This window comes from Solea solea, chromosome 11 (assembly GCF_958295425.1).
Source record: "Solea solea chromosome 11, fSolSol10.1, whole genome shotgun sequence".
Lineage (NCBI taxonomy): Eukaryota > Metazoa > Chordata > Actinopteri > Pleuronectiformes > Soleidae > Solea > Solea solea.
The window spans coordinates 25,049,881-25,071,490 of NC_081144.1; the positions used below are offsets into that span (position 1 = coordinate 25,049,881).

General features: G+C 41.7%; 1 protein-coding gene across 10 annotated transcripts in view; it reads left to right on the forward strand.

Moving 5' to 3' along the window:
• Positions 1-21,610, forward strand: part of sulf2b (sulfatase 2b) — a 51,134-nt gene that overhangs the window by 27,390 nt on the left and 2,134 nt on the right. For 3 of the 10 annotated variants that reach the window (XM_058642824.1, XM_058642825.1, XM_058642823.1), the window contains 22 exons: positions 3,480-3,519; positions 9,813-10,028; positions 10,541-10,661; positions 10,757-10,875; positions 11,195-11,346; positions 11,903-12,072; positions 13,959-14,109; positions 14,247-14,346; positions 14,490-14,565; positions 15,305-15,433; positions 15,592-15,648; positions 16,142-16,271; positions 17,797-18,040; positions 18,300-18,480; positions 18,552-18,648; positions 18,747-18,841; positions 19,201-19,257; positions 19,663-19,832; positions 19,915-20,057; positions 20,240-20,363; positions 20,507-20,543; positions 20,724-20,780. In XM_058642824.1, the coding sequence (XP_058498807.1) occupies positions 9,875-10,028; positions 10,541-10,661; positions 10,757-10,875; positions 11,195-11,346; positions 11,903-12,072; positions 13,959-14,109; positions 14,247-14,346; positions 14,490-14,565; positions 15,305-15,433; positions 15,592-15,648; positions 16,142-16,271; positions 17,797-18,040; positions 18,300-18,480; positions 18,552-18,648; positions 18,747-18,841; positions 19,201-19,257; positions 19,663-19,832; positions 19,915-20,057; positions 20,240-20,363; positions 20,507-20,543; positions 20,724-20,780 (2,564 nt within the window). In that variant the 5' untranslated portion in view covers positions 3,480-3,519; positions 9,813-9,874. Of the gene's footprint in view, positions 1-3,479; positions 3,520-6,989; positions 7,151-9,812; positions 10,029-10,540; positions 10,662-10,756; positions 10,876-11,194; positions 11,347-11,902; positions 12,073-13,958; positions 14,110-14,246; positions 14,347-14,489; positions 14,566-15,304; positions 15,434-15,591; positions 15,653-16,141; positions 16,272-17,796; positions 18,041-18,299; positions 18,481-18,551; positions 18,649-18,746; positions 18,842-19,200; positions 19,258-19,662; positions 19,833-19,914; positions 20,058-20,239; positions 20,364-20,496; positions 20,544-20,723; positions 20,781-21,610 lie in introns of those variants that run through there. The other 7 variants (XR_009241722.1, XM_058642828.1, XM_058642827.1 and 4 more) reach the window with 7 other exon arrangements.

Below are 21,610 nucleotides of genomic sequence, written 5' to 3' on the forward strand. Positions count from 1 at the left end.
GTGTGTGTCCAGTGGTCACGTCCCTGCAGAATCACACTCTCTCTCCGTCATCTATTTCTGTCTCTGAGTAGGAAGGATGGATGAACTGCCTGGAGGGAGGGAGAGAGAGAGAGAGAGAGAGGAGGTGAAAGTCTCCCTTCTCTCTCTCTCTCTCTCTCTCTCTCCGCCGCTCTCTCTCTCTCTCTCTCCGCCGCTCTCTCTCTCTCTCTCTCTCCCCCCCTGTCTCTCTCTCTCTTTGTCTCTCTCTCTCTCGCTGTCTCTCTCTCCCTCTCTCTTTGTCTTGACTCTGTTTGTTTGCAGTTTGTATCAAAGTAATTGAAGATGACTTTTCTCAGGAGATGGATGAGAGGAGGAGGAGGAGGAGGAGGAGGAGGAGGAGTGATACAGTGATGGAGGAGTTAACATGACATGGATGGAGGGAGTGAAGCTGTTGTTCTTTGACAGTCTGAAGCAGATCAGCACATTAATCTTTCATGGATAATATTTTACAGTGAACTGTTTTTAAATGTCAGTGAACACATCATCATCCACTTGTTTCATGTGTTGAAGCCTGATGATCAGTCTGAAGTCAACATCCCATGATGACCAAGTGAAAAATGTAGTGTTCCGTCACTTAAAGAGGGAAAATCTGACGTGAATTAATGTGAGTGAACACGAACAGACAGACTTTTCCAACAGGAAACTGACGTTTGTAAAGCACTCACTCTCCCACACCAAAGCCCAGAGAGAACATCAGTGATTTTAGCTGGCGGGACACAGGAGCTGCTGGTCCTCTGCTGCCTCCATCACTAACTTCAAATGTCTGATTTTGTAAAATTCAGCATTTAAAATCTTTCATTCAGAATGATTTAGAGTGAGTGCTTTACAAACTTCAGTTTCCTGTTGGAAAAGTCTGTAACAGTAAGATAAAGACGTGAACATGTGACGTAGATATCGCAGATTTAAACTGACGTAAATTTTATTACACGTCTTTTTTAAATGTTAAAATCAGTTTTACAGAGTTATTGGTGAAGAAGGAAGGAAGAAGGAAAACTCAGCTCTAAACTCAGAACCTTTTCCTCTCTGTGCTCCAGGCTTCACAGCAGGTCAGTGACAGCACTGAGGTCAGAGGTCAGAGTGAGTCGATCTGTGGTCACTCAGCGACAACGTTCAGGCGGAGAAAATGAAAACAAAAAAAGTAACGCAATGATTCACAGTTAGGAAGCAGCTGCTGCTGCTGCTCCGAGCCAAACAGCTGCACACACACACACACACACACTGAGCTCTCCTGGGTGCAGGTCAGCGGGTGACCAGGTGTAGGTGGAGGACGGGTGAGGAGGAGTCCAGTGTAACGTCAAACAGCCTGAAGCTGTTTGCAACCATAGAAAAACAGATGAATAAATAGAGAAGAGAAATGTTGCCCCCTGTGGAGGACAAATGAAATGTCCCCTCAGGGACACACACAGAGAGAGGACAGACTTGTCCACTCTGAAACACTTTCACCACTACGTCCTTTTTCCTAAAAGGTTTGACCTTTTTTTTTCACTCCTGAGCAAACTAGATGTTAAAGGTCATGTGACTTTGAGACCCCTGGGTTAGCGTTAGCTAAAAGTTAGTCAAAAGATGGTCAAAGCTGAGGTTAGCAAAAAATAAATTATTCAAAGGAGAAAATGATAGCTTAGTGTTAGGTAACAGAGCTGAAAGTGAACAGTTGACAAAGTTTGTCAAAACGTTGTCAGACGTTAGCAAAAAGTTGCACAAAAGATTCCTAACAGTTAGCTAATTGACAGTCAAGTGTTAAAATTATTAGTTATTAGTTTGCCAAAAAAAAGTTAGCCACAACATAGCTGCACTTTAGCCATACGTTAGCCAAAAGTTAATGAAAAGAGACCTGAAAGTTACTTAAAAGAGCTAAATATTAGCCAAAAGTAAGCAAAAGAGATTGCTCGTTATCAAGAGCCAATAACTAAAATATACCAATAAACATAGACTTAAGTTGGTTAAGAGTTAGCTACAGTAAGCAAAGAAAGATCTTAACAAAATGTTTTCCCCGAGCAAAAGTTAGCTAAATGACAGTCAAGACTTTAGCTATAAGTTAGCCACAACATAGCTTAGTGTTAGCTTTAAGTTAGCCACAGTCACCAGTAGGAGGCAGCACTGTGTGACTCACACACACACACACACACACACACTGGAACAGTAAAATGTGATTTATTCTCCATTTTTCTCTGCGGGAATTAAAGGTGTCAGTTGTCTCCACGGTAGCTGCTCACCGACACTTTTGATATTTATACACATTGTGATCAGTTGTTTGTTTCCATATTGATCTGTCATGATGGTGTTTCATTGAGTCATCCGTTATTAATTCATTCATTACTAATTCATTGGCGACTATATTTTTCTGCTTTCTTTGCTTTTTGTAACAAAGAAACTCAAACTCAATCGTTGTCTCTGAGCCAAACCATTGATCTAGTAAATGAGAAAATAATCATCAGATGAATCGATAATGAATATTAATTTGTTACACACACACACTCAGACACACTCACACACAGTGAGTTTAGGTTGAAACTGGCAGATACCTCAGTAGTTCATCGTCTCTGTAGACGCTGACGATGCAGCGCTATACGTCACGTTCTTCACATTTATGACAAGAAGTTTGATTTTAATAAGAAACACACACACACTCACACACTCACACACACTGTGGTGCAGTCACCTGCTGAGATCCTCAATTTCCTGTGAGCCTCACAAACTTCCTGTCACCTCATTGATTTACTGTTCCATTACTCTACGTGTGTGTGTGTGTGTGTGTGTGTGTCCAGGTATTACTAATGTTGTGGGGACCTAAACCTGTTCACACAGTCACATGATGGGGACTTGTCTTCCTTGTGGGGACAAACATCAAGTCCCCATAATGTAAATGACTACATTTTAAGGTGAAGATATGTTTTAAGGTTAGGTTGAGGTTAGGGTTAGAATTAGGATTAGGCCAGTAGTAATTGTGGTTACGGTTAGAGTAAGTCTCCAGGAAATGAATGTAAGTCAATACTATGTCCCCTCAAGTCATGAATGTCAAACTGTGTGTGTGTGTGTGTGTGTGTGTTCAAAGACCTGCATTTTTGGCTCAGCTCCTCACCGGAGTAATTACACACGCACACACACACACAATTTAAGGATGAGCAGCAGTTGTTGCCATGGTGACATCTGACTGACCACAGAGTCACTCTGACCTTTCCTGCAGGTTAAAGTCGACTGTAGTTACTCATTTATTTCACTCATTCATGTGTATCTTGCTGTTCAAGTCATGTGACTGTGGTCGTTTGATCACAAGTAAAGTCGACTCTCCTTGGGCTAACATGTAGCAGTGAGTTTGTAACTAAAAACCAAGCATGCAGCAACAAGGGGGCGCTAACAGGCAGCTAACAGGCAGCTAACAGGGCGTTTACATCATTTTTACATCGTTTACTCAATGTTTTTTTTCTTTTTTTGTTTTTCAGGTCCAAGTTGAACATTGTTTACTCTCCAGAGCTGCATGAGGTAACACACACACACAAACACACACACACACACACACACAAATGCAAGGTCTTTGTCCATCATGAAAACACAAACACTGAAGAGTGTTTCTCATCTGTATCCATGGTTACAGCTGTGTGTGTGTGCGTGTTTTTGTTTTTGCTGTTGTTCACAATTTAATGTCAGTCAGAGCAGTCAGAGGTCAAAAGGTCAAACAGTGCCGCAGCTAACACGCTAACTGATTAGTTCGGCCTGATGCTGGCAACACAGCTCACAGCAGGAGGTGTACACACACACACACACACACAGCCAGAATGATGCCAGAGCCCCAGTGGGCTTCTCTCTCCCTCCCCTCCTCTCCCCCTCTCTCTCTGTGGATCTTGTTTCCACGGCGCCTCACTGACTCTTGTCTGTCAGTAGACCTGGACCTGGAAACTGTCCCAGTCTTCATCCTCCTACAGCGTTTTTTTGCTAGCCAGACTTTTCCAACAGGAAACTGAAGTTTGTTAACCGCTCACTCTCCCACACCAAACCTCATAGAGAAAATCATTGATTTTAGCTTGCAGGGACACAGGAGCTGCTGGTCCTCTGCTGCCTCGTGTGGTCACTTTGTGTCACTGATTTAAACCTGAATGAAGGATTTTAATGCCGAATTAACAGCATAAGACATTAGAACTTAGTGATGGAGGCAGCAGTGGATCAACAACTCCCGTGTGTGTGATGTTAAAATCCCTGATTTTCTCTATGGGGTTTGGTGTGGGAGAGTGAATTCTTCATCCCTTAAAGGCGACATAGAATGCTTGTATCACACATATATGTTAGTTATGGAGGTCTACTTACATATATTAACTTGTTTTCATGGTTAAAAACCTCCTAATCGCTGCAAACGAGCCGATCAAAATATCTCCTCACTGACGCTCTCGTCAGCCGCGCTGTTTCAGACCAAAACCACACCCCCAGAATGTGGACTGTGTTGTGATTGGCCAGTCAACGAGAGCTTTCCCACTGTCCTGTGATTGGCCAGGTACCTGGAAGTGACATAATAGATAGGCTAGCTCTCAGATACACAGCTCCCCCTCTGGCATGGTGGATGCTCTGCATCTCAGCAGCTACAACGAGAGTAGTTCTTCTTCTTCTGTGGTTGAATGTACGCAACCGGATGTGCCTACGGCGGTGAGAGGAGTGGTGAGGATTTCTGATGACGACATCAAATTAAGGAAGTGCCGATCCGCTTCGCAGAGCCCAGGAAAACAATACAACACTATTTTCTCAGCAGTGGCTGAACTGTTTGTTCTGAAACTTTAGGGTTTCATAAACGAGGTAATGACGCAGATACACACACAAACGCAGCGTTAATTGGAGCTTCTGGTCTATGTGGGCTTTAATAATTCCTGGCAGACTGAACACTGAGAAGCACAGTGCTGCCCTCTACAGGAGGAAATGTTTCTGCTCCATGTCAAAGTTGTCGTCTCCTCAGTCTCGTCTTGTCCTCCATCAGGCGTGATGTCATCTGTGAGAGAGAGAGGGAGGGAGAGGGAGAGAGAGAGAGAGAGAGGGAGTGTGTGAGAGAGAGTGTTGTGTGTGAGAGAGAGAGGGAGAGAGAGAGAGAGAGAGGGAGTACGTGTGAGAGAGGGAGTGTAGTGTGTGAGAGAGGGAGTGTGTGAGAGAGAGAGGGAGAGAGAGGGAGTGTGTGAGAGAGAGAGAGAGAGAGAGAGAGAGAGAGAGGGAGTGTGTGAGAGAGAGTGTTGTGTGAGAGAGAGAGAGAGAGGGAGAGAGAGAGAGAGGGAGTACGTGTGAGAGAGGGAGTGTAGTGTGTGAGAGAGGGAGTGTGTGAGAGAGAGAGGGAGAGAGAGGGAGTGCGTGTGAGAGAGGGAGTGTGTGTGAGAGAGGGAGTGTGTGTGAGAGAGAAAGTGTAGTGTGTGAGAGAGAGGGAGTGTGTGAGATAAAGAGGGAGAGCGATAGAGAGAGAGGGAGTGTGTGTGAGAGAGAGGGAGTGTGTGTGTGAGAGAGAGAGAGGGAGTGTGTGTGAGAGAGAGAGAGAGAGAGGGAGTGTGTGAGAGAGAGAGGGAGAGAGAGGGAGTGTGTGTGTGAGAGAGTGTAGTGTGTGAGAGAGGGAGTATGTGTGTGTGAGAGAGAGTGTAGTGTGTGAGAGAGAGAGTGTGTGAGAGAGAGAGGGAGAGAGAGAGGGAGGGAGTGTGTGTGTGTGAGAGAGGGAGTGTTGTGTGTGAGAGAGAGAGGGAGACAGGGCCGGTTCTAGGCAGGCATATATGAAGGGGCAGTCAGAAATGTGAAGAGGGCATCATGTGTACACATCATGCTCCAGCACTTTTTATTCTGTGCTTATAGTAACAATGCGTTCTTCATTGAAAGGGGTCTATGTGTCCAACCCCAACCTGGAGAAGTGAATTGCACTTTGTCAGGCCTCTACCTTCAGACCTGTCCAACTTGGGTGTCCCACCTGAAGACTAAGCTCCTGCTGGTATAGCTCTTAAGGTCACTGAGGCACGCAACCCCCCTGACCACAATAATGTGGCAATCCCTCAGGGGGGGAACTGAAAAATAAAAATAAAATAAATGAATGAAATAAAATAAAATAAAATAAAACATCCTTCATCCAGATTTTATCAACCAACAACATAACATTTATCTTAAGTGGATGGCCTAATTCTCAAATAAATGTTAACCTAAAATAGGACTTCACACACTATAGTCAATAAAAACCGCTGTGATTATAAAAAAAACCAGTACACAACTACAGCCTGGGGCGGGGCTTTACGTAGGGGACCGTCAGACACAGGTCACTTGTCTTCAGTTTGTCACATGCAGTGGACATGGGCACTCATCTCTGTGCTTGTAACGCTGCTCCTTCAAAGTCTAACCCACTCTGTGGCACAAACTGTCAGGCTACGTCTTGGCTCATTTCATACTGTGGGGTGTGTGCGTGTGTGTGTGTCTGTGCTGCGCAGCCTGTGAATACAAGCACAGCGGAGGGACAGAGACATGAGAGGGAAGCCGACACTTTATCGTGTGTGTCCCTTTGTCGGCGGATTTTTCCGCTACTGCAGATTATTTTGTCAACTTATAATGTATAATAATTGTGTGAGTATATTAAAATGTGCTTTCTCAACTTCCAAAATTTCGATTTGAGGGGGCAAGACATTTATTTAAGGGGGCTCTGCCCCCTCTTGCCCCTGCGTAGAGCCGGCCTCGGAGGGAGAGAGAGAGGGAGTGCATGTGAGAGAGGGAGTATGTGTGTGTGTGTGTGAGACAGAGTGTAGTGTGTGTGTGAGAGAGGGAGTGTGTGAGAGAGAGAGTGTAGTGTGTGAGAGAGAGAGTGTAGTGTGTGAGAGAGAGAGAGAGAGAGAGAGAGAGGGAGTGTGTGTGAGAGAGAGAGAGGGAGAGAGAGAGAGAGAGTGTAGAGGGAGGAGCTGATGGAAGGTGTAAAAGGAGAAAGTGATAGAGAGAGAGAGGAGGGTGAGCAGCAGCTCAGCTGTTCTTACAGCAGTGTAGAGTGAGCAGTCGTCGAGCAACCGTTGCTACGGAGATTGTGACCATGTCTGCCGCCGTGGTAACAACCAGTGAAGCGTCAGACTGAACCTGAGAGAGAGAGAGAGAGAGAGAGAGAGAGCAACACAGCATGAGGACGAACGAGGTAGGAGAGAAAGAGAGAGAGAGAGAGTGAGAGAGTATTACAACTGTACTACAACTGTACTACAACTGTAATACAACTGTACTACAGCAGTAATACAACTGTACTACAGCAGTACTACATCTGTACTACAACTGTACTACAGCAGTAATACAACTGTACTACAGCAGTACTACAACTGTACTACAGCAGTAATACAACTGTACTACAGCAGTACTACAACTGTAATACAACTGTACTACAACTGTACTACAGCAGTAATACAACTGTACTACAGCAGTACTACAACTGTACTACAGCAGTAATACAACTGTACAGTGTTACAGTATTATAGTATTGCAGTAGTACTACAGTGTTATTATAGTATTGCAGTAGTACTACAGTATTATTATAGTATTGCAGTAGGGCTACAGTATTATTATAGAATTGCAGTATTGCAGTAGTACTACAGTATTATTATAGTATTGCAGGAGTACTACAGTAGTATTATAGTATTGCAGTAGTACTACAGTATTATTATAGAATTGCAGTATTGCAGTAGTACTACAGTATTATTATAGTATTGCAGTAGTACTACAGTATTATTATAGTATTACCGTAGTACTACAGTATTATTGCAGTATTGCAGTAGTACTACTTTATTTTTCTTTGTGTGAACAAACAAACACCAGGGGGCAGCAGAGCAGCCAACGATGATGTCGATAAATGTGAGAGAATCTCAGTGTGAAACTCACAGATCAACACATACACACACACACACACACACACACACACACACACACACACACACACACACACACACATACACACACACACACACACACAAACACACACACACACATACACACACACACACATACACACACATTTACTCACATGATGAAAAGCAGCGACGAGACGAACGATGTGAGCTTTTCCACAATCACTGACCCAAGCTTTAATCGTCTTTCTGTTCAAATACTCGTAGCAGTCCCTGAAGGCATCGTGGACTCAAACACCCTCATATAATGTAATTACACTTTATCTCCCAGGGTGTTTCTGGGAGTTGTCCAGCTCATGTTTACAGTGATTTAATGCTTTTAACGCTAAACTATCACTGAGTCACTGTTTCACTGCGGAAAACCTTAAAATGACAAGATTCTCAAGCAGATTCTGCAGTCGGGATCTTTCCACTAGAACTTCAGCACAGATTTATGGACGTTAATTAGACCAGAGATGTAATTAACAGGAATCAAAACTCTGTGTGTGTTTTCAGATGAGAGATTATGTGATTGTCTTTAATCTCTACAGTTAGATCTTTTCACATAATTCTCCTCTTATGTGTCATTTACTTTCTTAAAGGAAATTATCTTTAGTTTTGGTCCGTGTTTAAAGAAGCTGAATTAACTGAAAGCAGCTCCTGTGATGTAATTATTTTACAACTGTCACTGAGTCACAGTGAAAAGAGATTAAAAGAGATTATTTCAAATGTTGTGGTATTTTAAAGAAGCCGAATGAAGTATAAGCAGCTTCTATTTTCAGCGATTTGATATTTTTAAAGGTAACCTGTCACTGATTCACAGTTTTCCTGAGGACATTCTTAAATTGACAAAATTCACAAGCAGATTCTGTAAGATAGGTTTTTTTTATTATTGACGTCAATGACAGTTCACATCAGAGGTGGCGACATCACATGGTGTCGGCCGTGTTTAATGAAGCTGAATGAAGTAAAAGCATCTCGCGTTTACAGTGATTCAACATTTTGAAAAACAACTGTCACTGAGTCACAGTTTCACTGAGGACAATCAAGCAGATTCTGTAAATAGAGACTTTCAGGGCAGATTTATGGACGTGAGAAAAAGATTGATTGCGACAGTAAATATCTGCTGATACGTTTATTGATAAGAGACAGGAAATATCAGCAGAGTCATTGATCAGAGAGAAATGAAGAGTATTGGCAAACATTATTGATCTGTCTGTGTGTGTGTGTGTGTGTGTGACAGACGCGATGCAGACCAGAGTCTGCTCTCTCTGAAGCCAGTGGAAAGAGTTAACCTGTTACCATGGTAACCGCTGCATTTACATTGTGTCTGCTACTTGTTGGGAAGTAATGAGCTGACCTCTGACCTTTTCATTTATTTTCCCTGCCACATGTTCCTGCTCTGATGGAACAGCAGCTCTATGTCCACTCATGAATGTTAATGAGCAGGTAGATGGAGGAGGGGCCGCGACGATGACAGGCGACCACTCACTCTCCCACGCCAAACCTCATAGAGAAAATCAGTGATTTTAGCTCACGGGGACACAGGAGCTGCTGGCCGTCTGCTGGGTTTGGTGTGGGAGAGTGAGTGGTCAGTTGGTCTGAATCCAGCACGGGTCTTGTTCATTTTTGCTGTATCTCAACATGCAGCTCATAGAAACCGAGTCACTTTCAAAATTAAAATCAATAACATTATTCTCATTGAATTGAAATTGAATTGAATTAATAACAATATTATTATTATTATTATTATTATTATTATTATAATAATAAGAAGAATAACAATAATAATAATAATAACAATAATAATAAACATTAATGTGTGAGATGAGACTGAGTCAGAGTGACAACAGGACGTGACCAAACATGGTCGTCAACATGAAACATGTTTTTCATTTGTTTTTCTTTGTTTCTTTGTTTTTACAGAAGTTGAGAATCCTCGTGTTGAGCAGTTGAGTGGTTGAATTTTCCGGGGGGAGTCGGTGGCCATGGCGGGCCGACTCCTCCTCCTCTTCCTGTTCGTCTCTGTGGTGCTCGGCGACGCCCACTTCCAGCGTCTGAAGCCTCGCCTCCAGAGAGACCGGCGCAACATCCGTCCAAACATCATCCTGATTCTGACGGACGACCAGGACATGGAGCTCGGTCAGTGACGATTTTACAATTACTGCCAATAAAAATGTTAAAGTAAAAACTTCAGTCACAATAATACTGCAGTAAAACTACTTTTTATAGTAAAGTGTAGTCAGTAAAACTCTTGTTTATGACATTTACTTAAGCATTGAAGTCATTTTCTGATATAAAAGCTACTTAAGTGAGGATTTACGATTGAGCCGTGGTGACTCAGTGGTAGAGCCAGTTGTCTTTCAACTGGAAGGTTGTGTGTTCAATTCCTGGCTCTGCTCGTCTACATGTGTCCTTGAGCAAAGACACTTGAGCCCATGTTGCAGTGTGTGAATGGATGAAAACTGTAGTGTAAAGCAACTCATCATGTAATACAGACCATAATACCAACAAGGAACAAAGAGAGTTAGAGGAAATGTAGTGGAGTAAATATAAATAACAAAGTACAGATATGTGAATTTTCTACTTTGTCCGACTTCCGACGTAAATGGAATTTAGTCGCACAACTGAAACAGGTGTGTGTGTGTGTGCAGGATCGATGCAGGCCATGAATAAGACTCGGCGCATCTTGGAGGAGGGCGGGACTTCCTTCTCCAACGCCTTTGTGACCACGCCCATGTGCTGTCCTTCACGTTCGAGCATGCTCACGGGAAAGTACGTGAAAAACAACGTGAACGATCTTCTGAGTTTGCTATTCACTCGTGTTCTGACCTTCACACACACACTGATGTTGTGTTTTTGGTCCTTAGGTACGTCCACAATCACAACACCTACACCAACAACGAGAACTGTTCCTCGTTGTCATGGCAACGGCAGCACGAGCCACGGACCTTTGGGGTCTACCTCAATAACACTGGATACAGGACAGGTACACACACACACACACACACAGATCTGACTGCTTTGTTTGCGCTACAAAATGGCCGCCCTTGTAAAGAAAGGCCCTTGTCTGACGTACGTTTAAAAGTCTTATTCTAAGGTAAGATGTTTGTTTTGTTTTAAAGTGATTATAGAAACATCAGTGATGTTTCTGAAGTGGCTCGTTTTGTGATATATTTTATATTTGTCACATTTCTACCGATGTCTCTTGTGCAAACAGCATCAAAGCTGTGGGACATTTTTATTATTTATTATTTTAATTAATGTGTGTGCGTGTGTGTGTGTGCGTGTGTGTGTGTTCTCTCCAGCCTTTTTCGGGAAGTACTTGAACGAGTATAACGGCTCGTACGTCCCGGCCGGGTGGAGAGAGTGGCTCGGTCTGGTGAAGAACAGTCGCTTCTACAATTACACGATGAGTCGCAACGGAGTCCGAGAGAAACACGGAGCTCAGTATCCACAGGTGAACAGGAATCTGTTTTTGTTTACTCTGAGCCATCTTTGGGCTAATTCTTTAGCTAATGTTTGGCTATCTTTTAGTTCACTTTTAGATTTTTTTGGCTCACTTGTAGCTAAGTTTTGTCTTACTTATAGCTATCTTTTAGCTAACTCTTGGCTAACCCTTAATCTATATTTTGGCTAACTGTGGTCTTTCAGTTCACCTTAGCTATAATTTGACTAATTTGGCTAACTCTTTAGTTATCTTTTAGTCTTCTTTGGTTTAGTGTTAGATATCTTTAAGCTAACCATTTAGCTGCAGTTTGGCTAACTTTAAGATAACATTTAGATTCCTGTTATGCTATGTTTTGGTTTACTTTTAGCAAACTTTACTTTTGACGACCCATCAACTCACTTCCTGTCTGTCGTTGCCATAAACAGAAACATCCCCCACTCTCCTCCCTGTGACACAGTGTGTCTCAGTATTTAATTCTTTATGAACTGAACTCCCTGAAGTTCCTCTAACATCTACATTAATGTCACTAACTGAAGTCAACGTGTGTGTGTGTGTGCGTTGCCAGGACTACCTGACTGACCTCATCACAGCCGAGTCTGTCCGATATTTCCGCTCATCAAAGAGAGTTTACCCTCATCGTCCGGTTCTGATGGTTCTGAGTCACGCGGCTCCACACGGACCTGAAGACTCGGCGCCACAGTACAGCACGGCCTTCGCCAACGCATCACAGCACATGTATGTACACACACACACACACACACACACACACACACACACACTAAAGCTCTATAATCCATCTGAACTCAGTCAACTGCTGTGAAACTAAAAAAACACAGAAACCACAGGTTTAAAGTGTAAACATGACACTTAAACTTCTGGATATAATTTGACTGTGTTTTTGCTAAGTTTTGTCTTAATTATTGCTATCTTTTAACTAACGTCTAGCTAACTTTTGGCTAACTCTGGTTCACTTATTGATATCTTTCTGCTCACCTTTAACTATAAGTTGAATTTTTGCTCACTCTTTAGCTATAATTTTACTAACATTTAGTCATCCTTTGGTTTAATTTTTGATATTGTTTTTGGCTAACTATTAGATAATTGTTGGATAAGTTTAAGCTAACTTTTGGATATCATTTGTTTACATTTAGATATCTTTTGGTTTACTTTTAGCTAGACTTTGACTGTCTTTTTTTGCACAGTTTTGGCTTGTTTTAAGCTGTCTTTTGCCTAACCTTCAGTCATCTTTTTGGTTTACTCTTCTATATGTGTTGCCCAACTTTTAGCTCATTTTTGGCTAACCCTATACTTTTAGATATCGTTTAGCTAAAATTGTCTGTTTCTGTTGTTTTGAATTTGGATTGCTTTTGCTATCCTTTTGTCTATGTGTAGCCATGTTTTGGCTAACCCTTTAGCTATCCTTTAGCTAACCCTTTAGCTATCCTTTGGATAACATTTAATAATATTTTGCTTTCTTCTTCAATATGTTATGGCTAGCTGGTAGAGTATTTTGGATAACTTAAAGCTATATTTTGGTGTACTTTTAGCTTTCTTTTAGCTAACTTTTGACTACCCTTTAACCAACGTTGTTGTCATTAGCTTTCTCCTCCCACACGTTTGGCCAAAGATCAGAATAAAGAGCTGTTTAACTAAAGTGAATCACTGACAGCAGCTTGAGAAACACCTGTGTCCTGTCGTACAGTTTGTGATCAGGGTCAGTTTGTGTTTGTGTTTATTTATTCTTGTTGTTTGCACTCATGTATGTTGTGATGTGTTGATGTTTACAGCTGTGTGACGAGCAGATGCAGATGTTTCCACATGTTCAGTCACAGAGAACCTTTAGAAACGCGTTTCAGGTTATTTCTGTCCCGGCGAAGGAATTTAATTATGAAGCTGAGAGCAGAGAGTAAATGAGTCAGCTGATTGGAGTCATTCATTACACACACACACACACACACACTGTGACTCAGTCATTACTCATGATGTGGAGACACTTTCTCATTTTAATATGTATAACGTTTATTATTAACCTTTAATGTGAAGAGATGTGGTAGTTTTACAGGGGGCGACTGTGGATCAGTGGGTAGAGCAGGTTGTCTAGTAACTGTAGTGTTGGGGGTTTGATTCCAGTCATGACTGTGCAGCAGAGTGTGAATATGTGTCATTGTGCAGTTAGATGCTGCATGAGTGTGTGTGTGTGTGTGTGCGAATGGATGAACAGTTTGATTCAGACTGCAGGCAAATCTTTTTATTTTTTCAACGTTAGGGGATTTTGTGATGCTGATGATGATGAAGATGAAGCAGACTGATAATCTCCTCCCACATGACACTGTTCTCTGCAGTCTGACCTCATTATTACTCACTGTCTGTCTATACTTTACATTCACAGGTGATAAAACACATGTTTATTATCTTTATCTGTGTTTGCTGCTGTGACTCTGTAAATGTCCATGATCTCATCTCATTTCTATCTTTTTTCATCATATTTTATCTCATCTCATTTTGTCTCTGGCTTGAACAATTTTTCAGAAAACAACATTTCTGAACAACGTTCATTTAGATCAGGATTAAGACGACATGTGTGGACAGAAGGTAACAGACCTCCTGTTTCTCCTCTTCAGAACTCCCAGTTATAATTACGCTCCAAACACAGACAAACACTGGATCATGCGTTACACTGGTCCAATGAAACCCATTCACATGGAGTTCACTAACATGCTGCAGAGGAAACGACTGCAGACGCTGCTGTCGGTGGACGACAGTGTGGAGAAGGTACACACACACACACACACACACACACACACACACACACACACACACGTTTATCTCTGCTATAATTAAACTGTCATGAAAACATAAAGCCTTAAGGCGAAAGTGTTTCTGTGTGTGTGTGTGTGTGTGTGTGTCAGCTGTACAACATGCTGGTGGAGACAGGTGAGTTAGAAAACACCTACATCATCTACACGTCTGACCACGGCTACCACATCGGACAGTTTGGCCTCGTCAAAGGTGAGAAATGAACGTGTTTTTAGTGTGAAACTGTGTTTGGGTTTAATGGGCGGAGCTTTGAGTGAAATCACTTTTATTCATTTGAACATGATAATTAATTTAAATTAAAACATGAACATTTCATTATCTTTGTTTTTTTCCAGGAAAATCAATGCCTTACGAGTTTGACATCAGAGTCCCGTTTTATATCAGAGGACCAAACGTGGAGCAAGGCAGCATGTGAGAACACACACACACACAGATTCACACACTCACACACACACATTACCTTGTAAGCAGATCATATGTTAGTGTGTTTGTCAGGCCTGTGTGTGTGTGTGTGTGTTTTCCTGGTAAAGTAGATTAAAATGAGCTGTTCCACGAGTTGATCATGAGTTCACACAGGAAGTGTGTGTGTGCGTGTTCAAGTCCAAACAACATCACACTGTTTATAATTATAATTCAGGGTTTTCCAAAGTGTGTGTGTGCTGTGAGTGCCCCCTGCTGATGAGGCACACTCACACACACACACACACACACACACACACACACACACACACACTGGATTTATCCATTTAACAAAAGACTCATAAAATCTGCATCAGTTTAAGTCTTAGACTTAAGACAGGAAACTGAAGTTTGTAAACCACTCACTCTCCCACACCAAACCTCATAGAGAAAATCAGTGATTTTAGCTCACGGGGACACAGGAGCTGCTGGTCCTCTGCTGCCTCGTGTGGTCACTTTGTGTCACTGAGGTCAATCTGAATGAAGGCTTTAAAATGCCAAAGTCACAAGACATTAGAACTTAGTGATGAAGACAGCAGTGGATCAACAACTCCTGTGTGTGGTGTTAAAATCACTGATTTTCTCTATGAGGTTTGGTGTGGGGAGACAAAGAGAGAGACTGCTGCAAAATAGTGAACAGTAGTGTGTGTGTGTGTGTGTGTGTGTGTGCATGCTTGTGTGTGTGTGTCAGAAACCCTCACATGGTTCTGAACATTGATCTGGCTCCTACCATCCTGGACATCGCTGGCCTGGATACGCCTGCAGACATGGACGGGAAGTCGATTCTGTCTCTGCTGGACACGGACAAAACTGCTAACAGGTGCTCACACACACACACACACACACACACACACACACACACCACTGAGACTTCATTCGTTTATAATCATAAGTCATTACACATTAAAGTTGAATTATTCACACAATAAATAACAATTTCTTCATCATCTTCTTCTTCTTCTTCTTCTTCTTCTTCAGGTTCCAGGTGAACAGGAAGCCAAAGTTGTGGAGAGACTCATTCCTGGTGGAGAGAGGGTAACACACGCACTACTTCCTGTTTGGTTTTAAATAAAAACAATGTTAAATTACTGTTTTAATAGTTATAAAAAACATCTTCTCGTTTTAGTTCTTTCAAAATAAAATGCATGTTTTATGTTATCTTTCTTTTATTAATTTTCTTTTGCGTGGTCATTCTTTCAAAATAAATTACTGTACACATTTTATATTATCTTTTTCGTGGTAATTCTTTCAAAATAATATATTATCTTTCTATTGTGTGGTAATACTGTCAAAATAAATTACATGTGTTTATGTTATCTTTCATTTTAGTTGTAATACTTTCAAAATAAAAACACATTTTATATAATCTTTCTTTTTACAGTAATTCTTTCAAAATAAAATACACATTTGTAGGTTCTCTTTCATTTTAGTAGCTATTATTACAAAATTAATTCAGGTTCTTCCAGCTGTTGTAAAAAATGTTAGCAATAACAAGAAGAAGTCAAACTTTGTTTTTCACCATGAACAGGAAACTGCTTCACCAGCGCGTGGAGGGAAAGGAAGTGACGCAGGAGGAGAACTTCCTGCCCAAACACCAACGAGTCAAAGACCTGTGTCAGCGAGCCGAGTACCAGACGCCATGTCAGCAGACGGGACAGGTACGCTCATTTTATTCACCCCTGAGTGTTCTTCACTGTGATTGGACAGAAAAACGAATGTTTTTGTCCTGAGCTCCTGTTACGGACGCAATTACAAAATAAAATACATGTTATCTTTCATTTTAGTAGTAATTCTTTCAAAATAAAATACACTTTTCTGTGTTATCTTTTTTTTTAGTAATTATTATTACAAAAGAAAATACACATTTTGTATTATCTTTCCTTTTAGTAGTCATTCTTTCAAAATAAAATACACATTTTTCTTGATACCTTTCATTTTAGTAGTAATTCTTTCTAAATAAAATACACGTTTGTTATCTTTCATTTTAGTAGTCATTCTTTCAAAATAAAATACACATTTTATTTTATCTTTCATTTTAGTAGTCATTCTTTGAAAATAAAAGGGGGCGCCACAGTGGATCTTTGCCCTGTCCAATATTTAATGTAGTTTCCATGAAATTGAATTTAAATGTGCTCATGAGAGTGATTATAAACAGCTTCTGTGCAACAAACACACAGAGAAGATTAGAGACGAGAGACAGACGTCGTGTCCTCAAAGATACGACAATAACAGCAGAGACGAGCAGCGTGCTGAAGACGAGACGTGACCAGAATCTAAACTCTGTGTGTGTGTGTGTGTGTGTGTTTCAGGTTAATTACACTTGTACATGAACCCTCAGAGCAGCTTATTAGTCTAAGCAGTCGCAGCAGTGTGTGTTAAACACTGTGTGTGATAGACATTTGTCGCTCTGTCGTAGCTGAGAACGAAGACACACTCTGTCCTCAGTTTCACGCCTGCGTCACAATGGGCGTGTCTTTCAGGAGTTAGCGCTGCGTTTACGTTCACAACGAAAGTCAAAAGTGAGAGTGACGTCACGTTCAAAAATGACATAAACGCGTCACGGGCTAACCATTATTATTAAAACCATTTAATATGAATAATGTCTACTAGGACTTTTCTCAATGTGTTTGTCAAACCTGGAATTTATTCAACTTTAATGATTTCTTTTGTTATGCGAAGCAAAGAAAATGGAAAATATTCACATTTAAGAAGCTGAAAAATCACACAACTTTATTCAAAACCCCACTCAAACAGATTGATCAATTATCAAAATAGTTGACAATTAATTAAGTGGTTGATTGATACAATACAAATTACAAAATCTAAAAATAATCTATAAGAAAATGTTGTAATGTTTCAATGACATGCGACAAAATGTTCTAAAAATACAAAAATCCTGTTAATACATGATTGTTACTCAGTAATTCAGACAATGTCTTGTCTTTGTCCACAAAGCAAAATAATTCAGTTTGAATGATTTCTTTGTTTTATAGAGCAAAGAGCAAAGAAACTCCAAAATATTCACATTATTCACATTATTATTAATATTCACAAGCTGAAAAATGCCAAAAACTTAATTTAAAAAAACAAACAAACAAAAAAAACAACAACACTTGTCTACATGTAAAAAATAAGTGAAGTAATGACTGACATGAAGTAAGTGTGTTGTGTGTGTGTGTGCAGAAGTGGCAGTGTGTGGAAGACGCTACGGGGAAACTGCGTCTCTTCAAGTGCAAGAACGAAGGGGGCGGGGCAAAGAGGTTCCAGAGGGGCGCTGTTCGACTTCAGCGTCCAATCAGCATGAAGTCTCAGCTATACCAGCGTGACGCGGACGCCTGCGACTGCGACCTCAGCGACCTTCGACCTCTGAACCTGCGGCCGACCTCGACGAGGCCGTTCAACAGCAAACCTTTCTTCTCTAAGAAGAGTGAGTGTGAACGGGTCAGTCCAGCAGGGGGCAGCAGAGACTGATACTGTAAAAACACCTTTTTACGTTATCACGTTACATATTATGTTTTTACATTAACATTTTCACGTTATCACTTGTTACGTATTATGAGTTTACAATAAAATGTTTGTTATCAACAACTATGATGTTTGTGGTGTCAGTTTACAGCACTGGTGTGATGCTGCCCTGGTGCTTGTTGTTCAATTAATGTGTGTGTGTGTGTGTGTGTGTGTGTCAGAGTTCAAAGCTCTCAAGAGTTACTCCAGGAATCGTTACACTCGCTCCACGTCACTGACCAACAGTTACCCCGGAAACCACAGCCTGGTGGGCGGGGCCGACGAATCAGAGGATGAGTTCAGTGGGATGGGCGGAGCTTCCAGTGTCGTGGCTCTGCCCAACTCCATCAAAGTCACACACAGGTGAGTTGTTTTTGTTTTCACGCCACAAACATGGCGTCTGCGTCTGACTGACGAGGTTTGTTTACCTGCAGATGTTCGATTCTGTCTAACGCCTCAGTGAAGTGTGAGACAGGAGTTTATCAGTCTCTGCAGGCGTGGAAGGACCACAAACTACACATCGACCACGAGGTGACACACACACACACACACACACACACACAGAGTTTAAAAAAGAAATTAAAGGGACCCTAAAATGGAACCTTGAGGATCTCCACTCTCTTGCTCAGATCGAGACCCTGCAGACAAAGATAAAGAACCTAAGAGAGGTCAGAGGTCACCTGAAGAAGGCCCGCCCCCTGGAGTGTGACTGTAACAAGTACCTGTGAGTGAAATCATAACAATATAAATGTGGAGGAGGTGGTGACTGTTGAAGGGGGAGGAGCTAAACTTTAAATATTTACCAAATTACCAGAATCTGACCGACATTTATTTTAAATCTATCTTCAGTAAAAAAACAAACAAACTGCTGTTCTACTTTTGTGTTTTTTGTCTTACCAGTCTCCTGCCACAGGGGAGTGTTTCTCTCTGCAATTATCCCCACAGTGCTATATAAATGAGAGGGTGAACAGTTTTGTTGTAAAGAATACGTCAGAGAGTTAATAAAAACACCTGTAACGGCCTGTAACCATGGTGACGTCGCTGTAACACCTGTCATGATGTGTGTGTGTGTGTGTATTTAAGGTATAAATCCAAACTGAAGAACAAGCTGCGTTACCGTGGCGACATGCATCCCTTCAGGTGAGAAAATGTTGATTCCCGACATTAAAACAGTGAATAGAAGTAGAAAGTGAAACCGTGCTCCAGTGTTTTCTGCTGTGTCTTTGTTTTTCTGTCGTTTTTTAATGTTTTTCACAAACGTAACGTTGTTTCAAAACTAAAGGGGACCTTATTACATATGTATATTTATATTTATATTTACATATATTTATATTTATATATATTTAAATAATTTCTTTCCTACTTGTATTACTTACTTGTATATTGTTTATTTGTTTTGTTTATTATCTATTGTTGAGCTGCTGTAACGCCGTTTTCTCTCCACTGTGAGATAAATAAAAGCTATCTTAAACTGGATCCATGAGGAACTCCACACAGCAGCACAGCACTAATGTCAAACATACGACATGTTCACTGTGTGTGTAGGAAGGGCGGGGCTCGGGACAAGAAGGCGTGGCTTATGAAGGAGCAGAAGAGGAGGAAGAAGATGAGGAAGATGATAAAGAGGATCAGGAACAACGACACGTGTTCCATGCCCGGACTCACCTGCTTCACACACGACAACCAGCACTGGCACACTGCCCCCTTCTGGACACGTATGATAAAACACACACACAGAAAACCACAGTTACCATAACAACTGAACGTTACAGTTTTATTTGATGTATGTTTGGACAGTGGGTTCGTTCTGCGCGTGCACCAGCGCTAACAACAACACGTACTGGTGTCTGAGGACCATCAACGAGACGCACAACTTCCTGTTCTGTGAGTTCGCCACTGGATTCTTGGAGTACTTTGACCTCAACACAGACCCATACCAGGTACACACACACACACACACACACACACGCCTACTGTGAAGCCACACCCCTGCTTTGTGAAGCCTCCATTATAAGAGTTTGTTCAGCGCCATCTTGTATTTTTGAAACCAAAAGTTTTACAAAAAGTTTTCTCTGTCTCTCTGTCTGTCTGTCTCTCTGTCTCTCTCTCTGTCTGTCTCCAGCTCATAAATGCCGTCAGCTCATTAGATCGCACTTTTCTTAATCAGCTCCATGTCGAGCTGATGGAGCTCAAAGGCTGCAGAGGACACAAGCAGTGTAATCCTCGCACACGCTCACTGGAGCCTGGTACGGCACACACACACACACACACACGCGCGTGCACACACATGCAAACACACACATTCACACACGCACACACGTCTTATTGACACTGATCAGAAACAAAAACTTGGTTTTCCTCTGCTTATTAACCAATCAGATCTCTTTAGCAGGTGGGCGGGAACATGGCAGCTTTGACGACTACAGGTACACACACACACGCTCACGCACTCACGCACACACACACAGATTTCCCTGCTCTGAACGCTGCATGACTTCCTGCAAGAGCTGAGGCTGCAAGAGGTGGAGCAGAGAGAGAGAGAGAGAGAGAGAGAGAGAGTGTAACAGTGTGTGTGTGTGTGTGTGTGCGTGTGTGTGTTGCTTCAGGGTGTTTGAGAGGAGAAAGTGGCCGAAAGTCAAGAAACCTTCATCGTCTCGAACCCTGTGAGTCTTCCTCTGCATGCCGCCTCAACGCTACTGTAACCCCTCCTTCATTCCACATTAACTCTGCCTTAACTCCGCCTTAACCTCCACATTAAGTCCACAGTAATCATCAGTATTTTATTAAATCTCATTTCATCTGTCTGAAAAATCATCAGCTTTCATTAAAGGGATAGTTCTGTTTTTAAAGTGTGGTTGTGATGACACAGAGCTGACTGTACTGTGAGCGCCCCCTGCTGCTGAGAATCAAACTAGACTTTATCTCACTGTCAGACTTTTCCAACAGGAAACTGAAGTTTGTAAACCACTCACTCTCCCACACCAAAGTCCAGAGAGAAAATCAGTGATTTTAGTTGGCGGGGACACAGGAGCTGCTGGTCCTCTGCTGCCTCGTGTGGTCACTTTGTGTCACTGAGGTCAATCTGAACAAAGGATTTCAAATGCCGAATTGACAAAATAAGACATTTGAACTTAGTGATGGAGGCAGCAGTGGATCAACAACTCTCTGTGGGGTTTGGTGTGGGAGAGTGAATGGTTTACAAACCTCAGTTTCCTGTTGGAAAAGTCTGTGTAACAGTGAGATAAAGACGTGAACATGTTCTTAAAGATATCATAGACTTAAATTGATTTTATTTGAACTGGCGAAAATCAGTTTTTCTTCTGCTGGCAGCCATTTTGTTTTCACTGAGAGTTAAGTTAACTGTCTCAGGCTGCAAAGGAAGTGATTTTCTGGACATGCTAACATGCTAATATGGCATTCAAAATAATGCTGAATAATAGTATGAGTTATTAGGCATGGATGCTAATATTAGCAGCTCGCACCAGAGGTGACA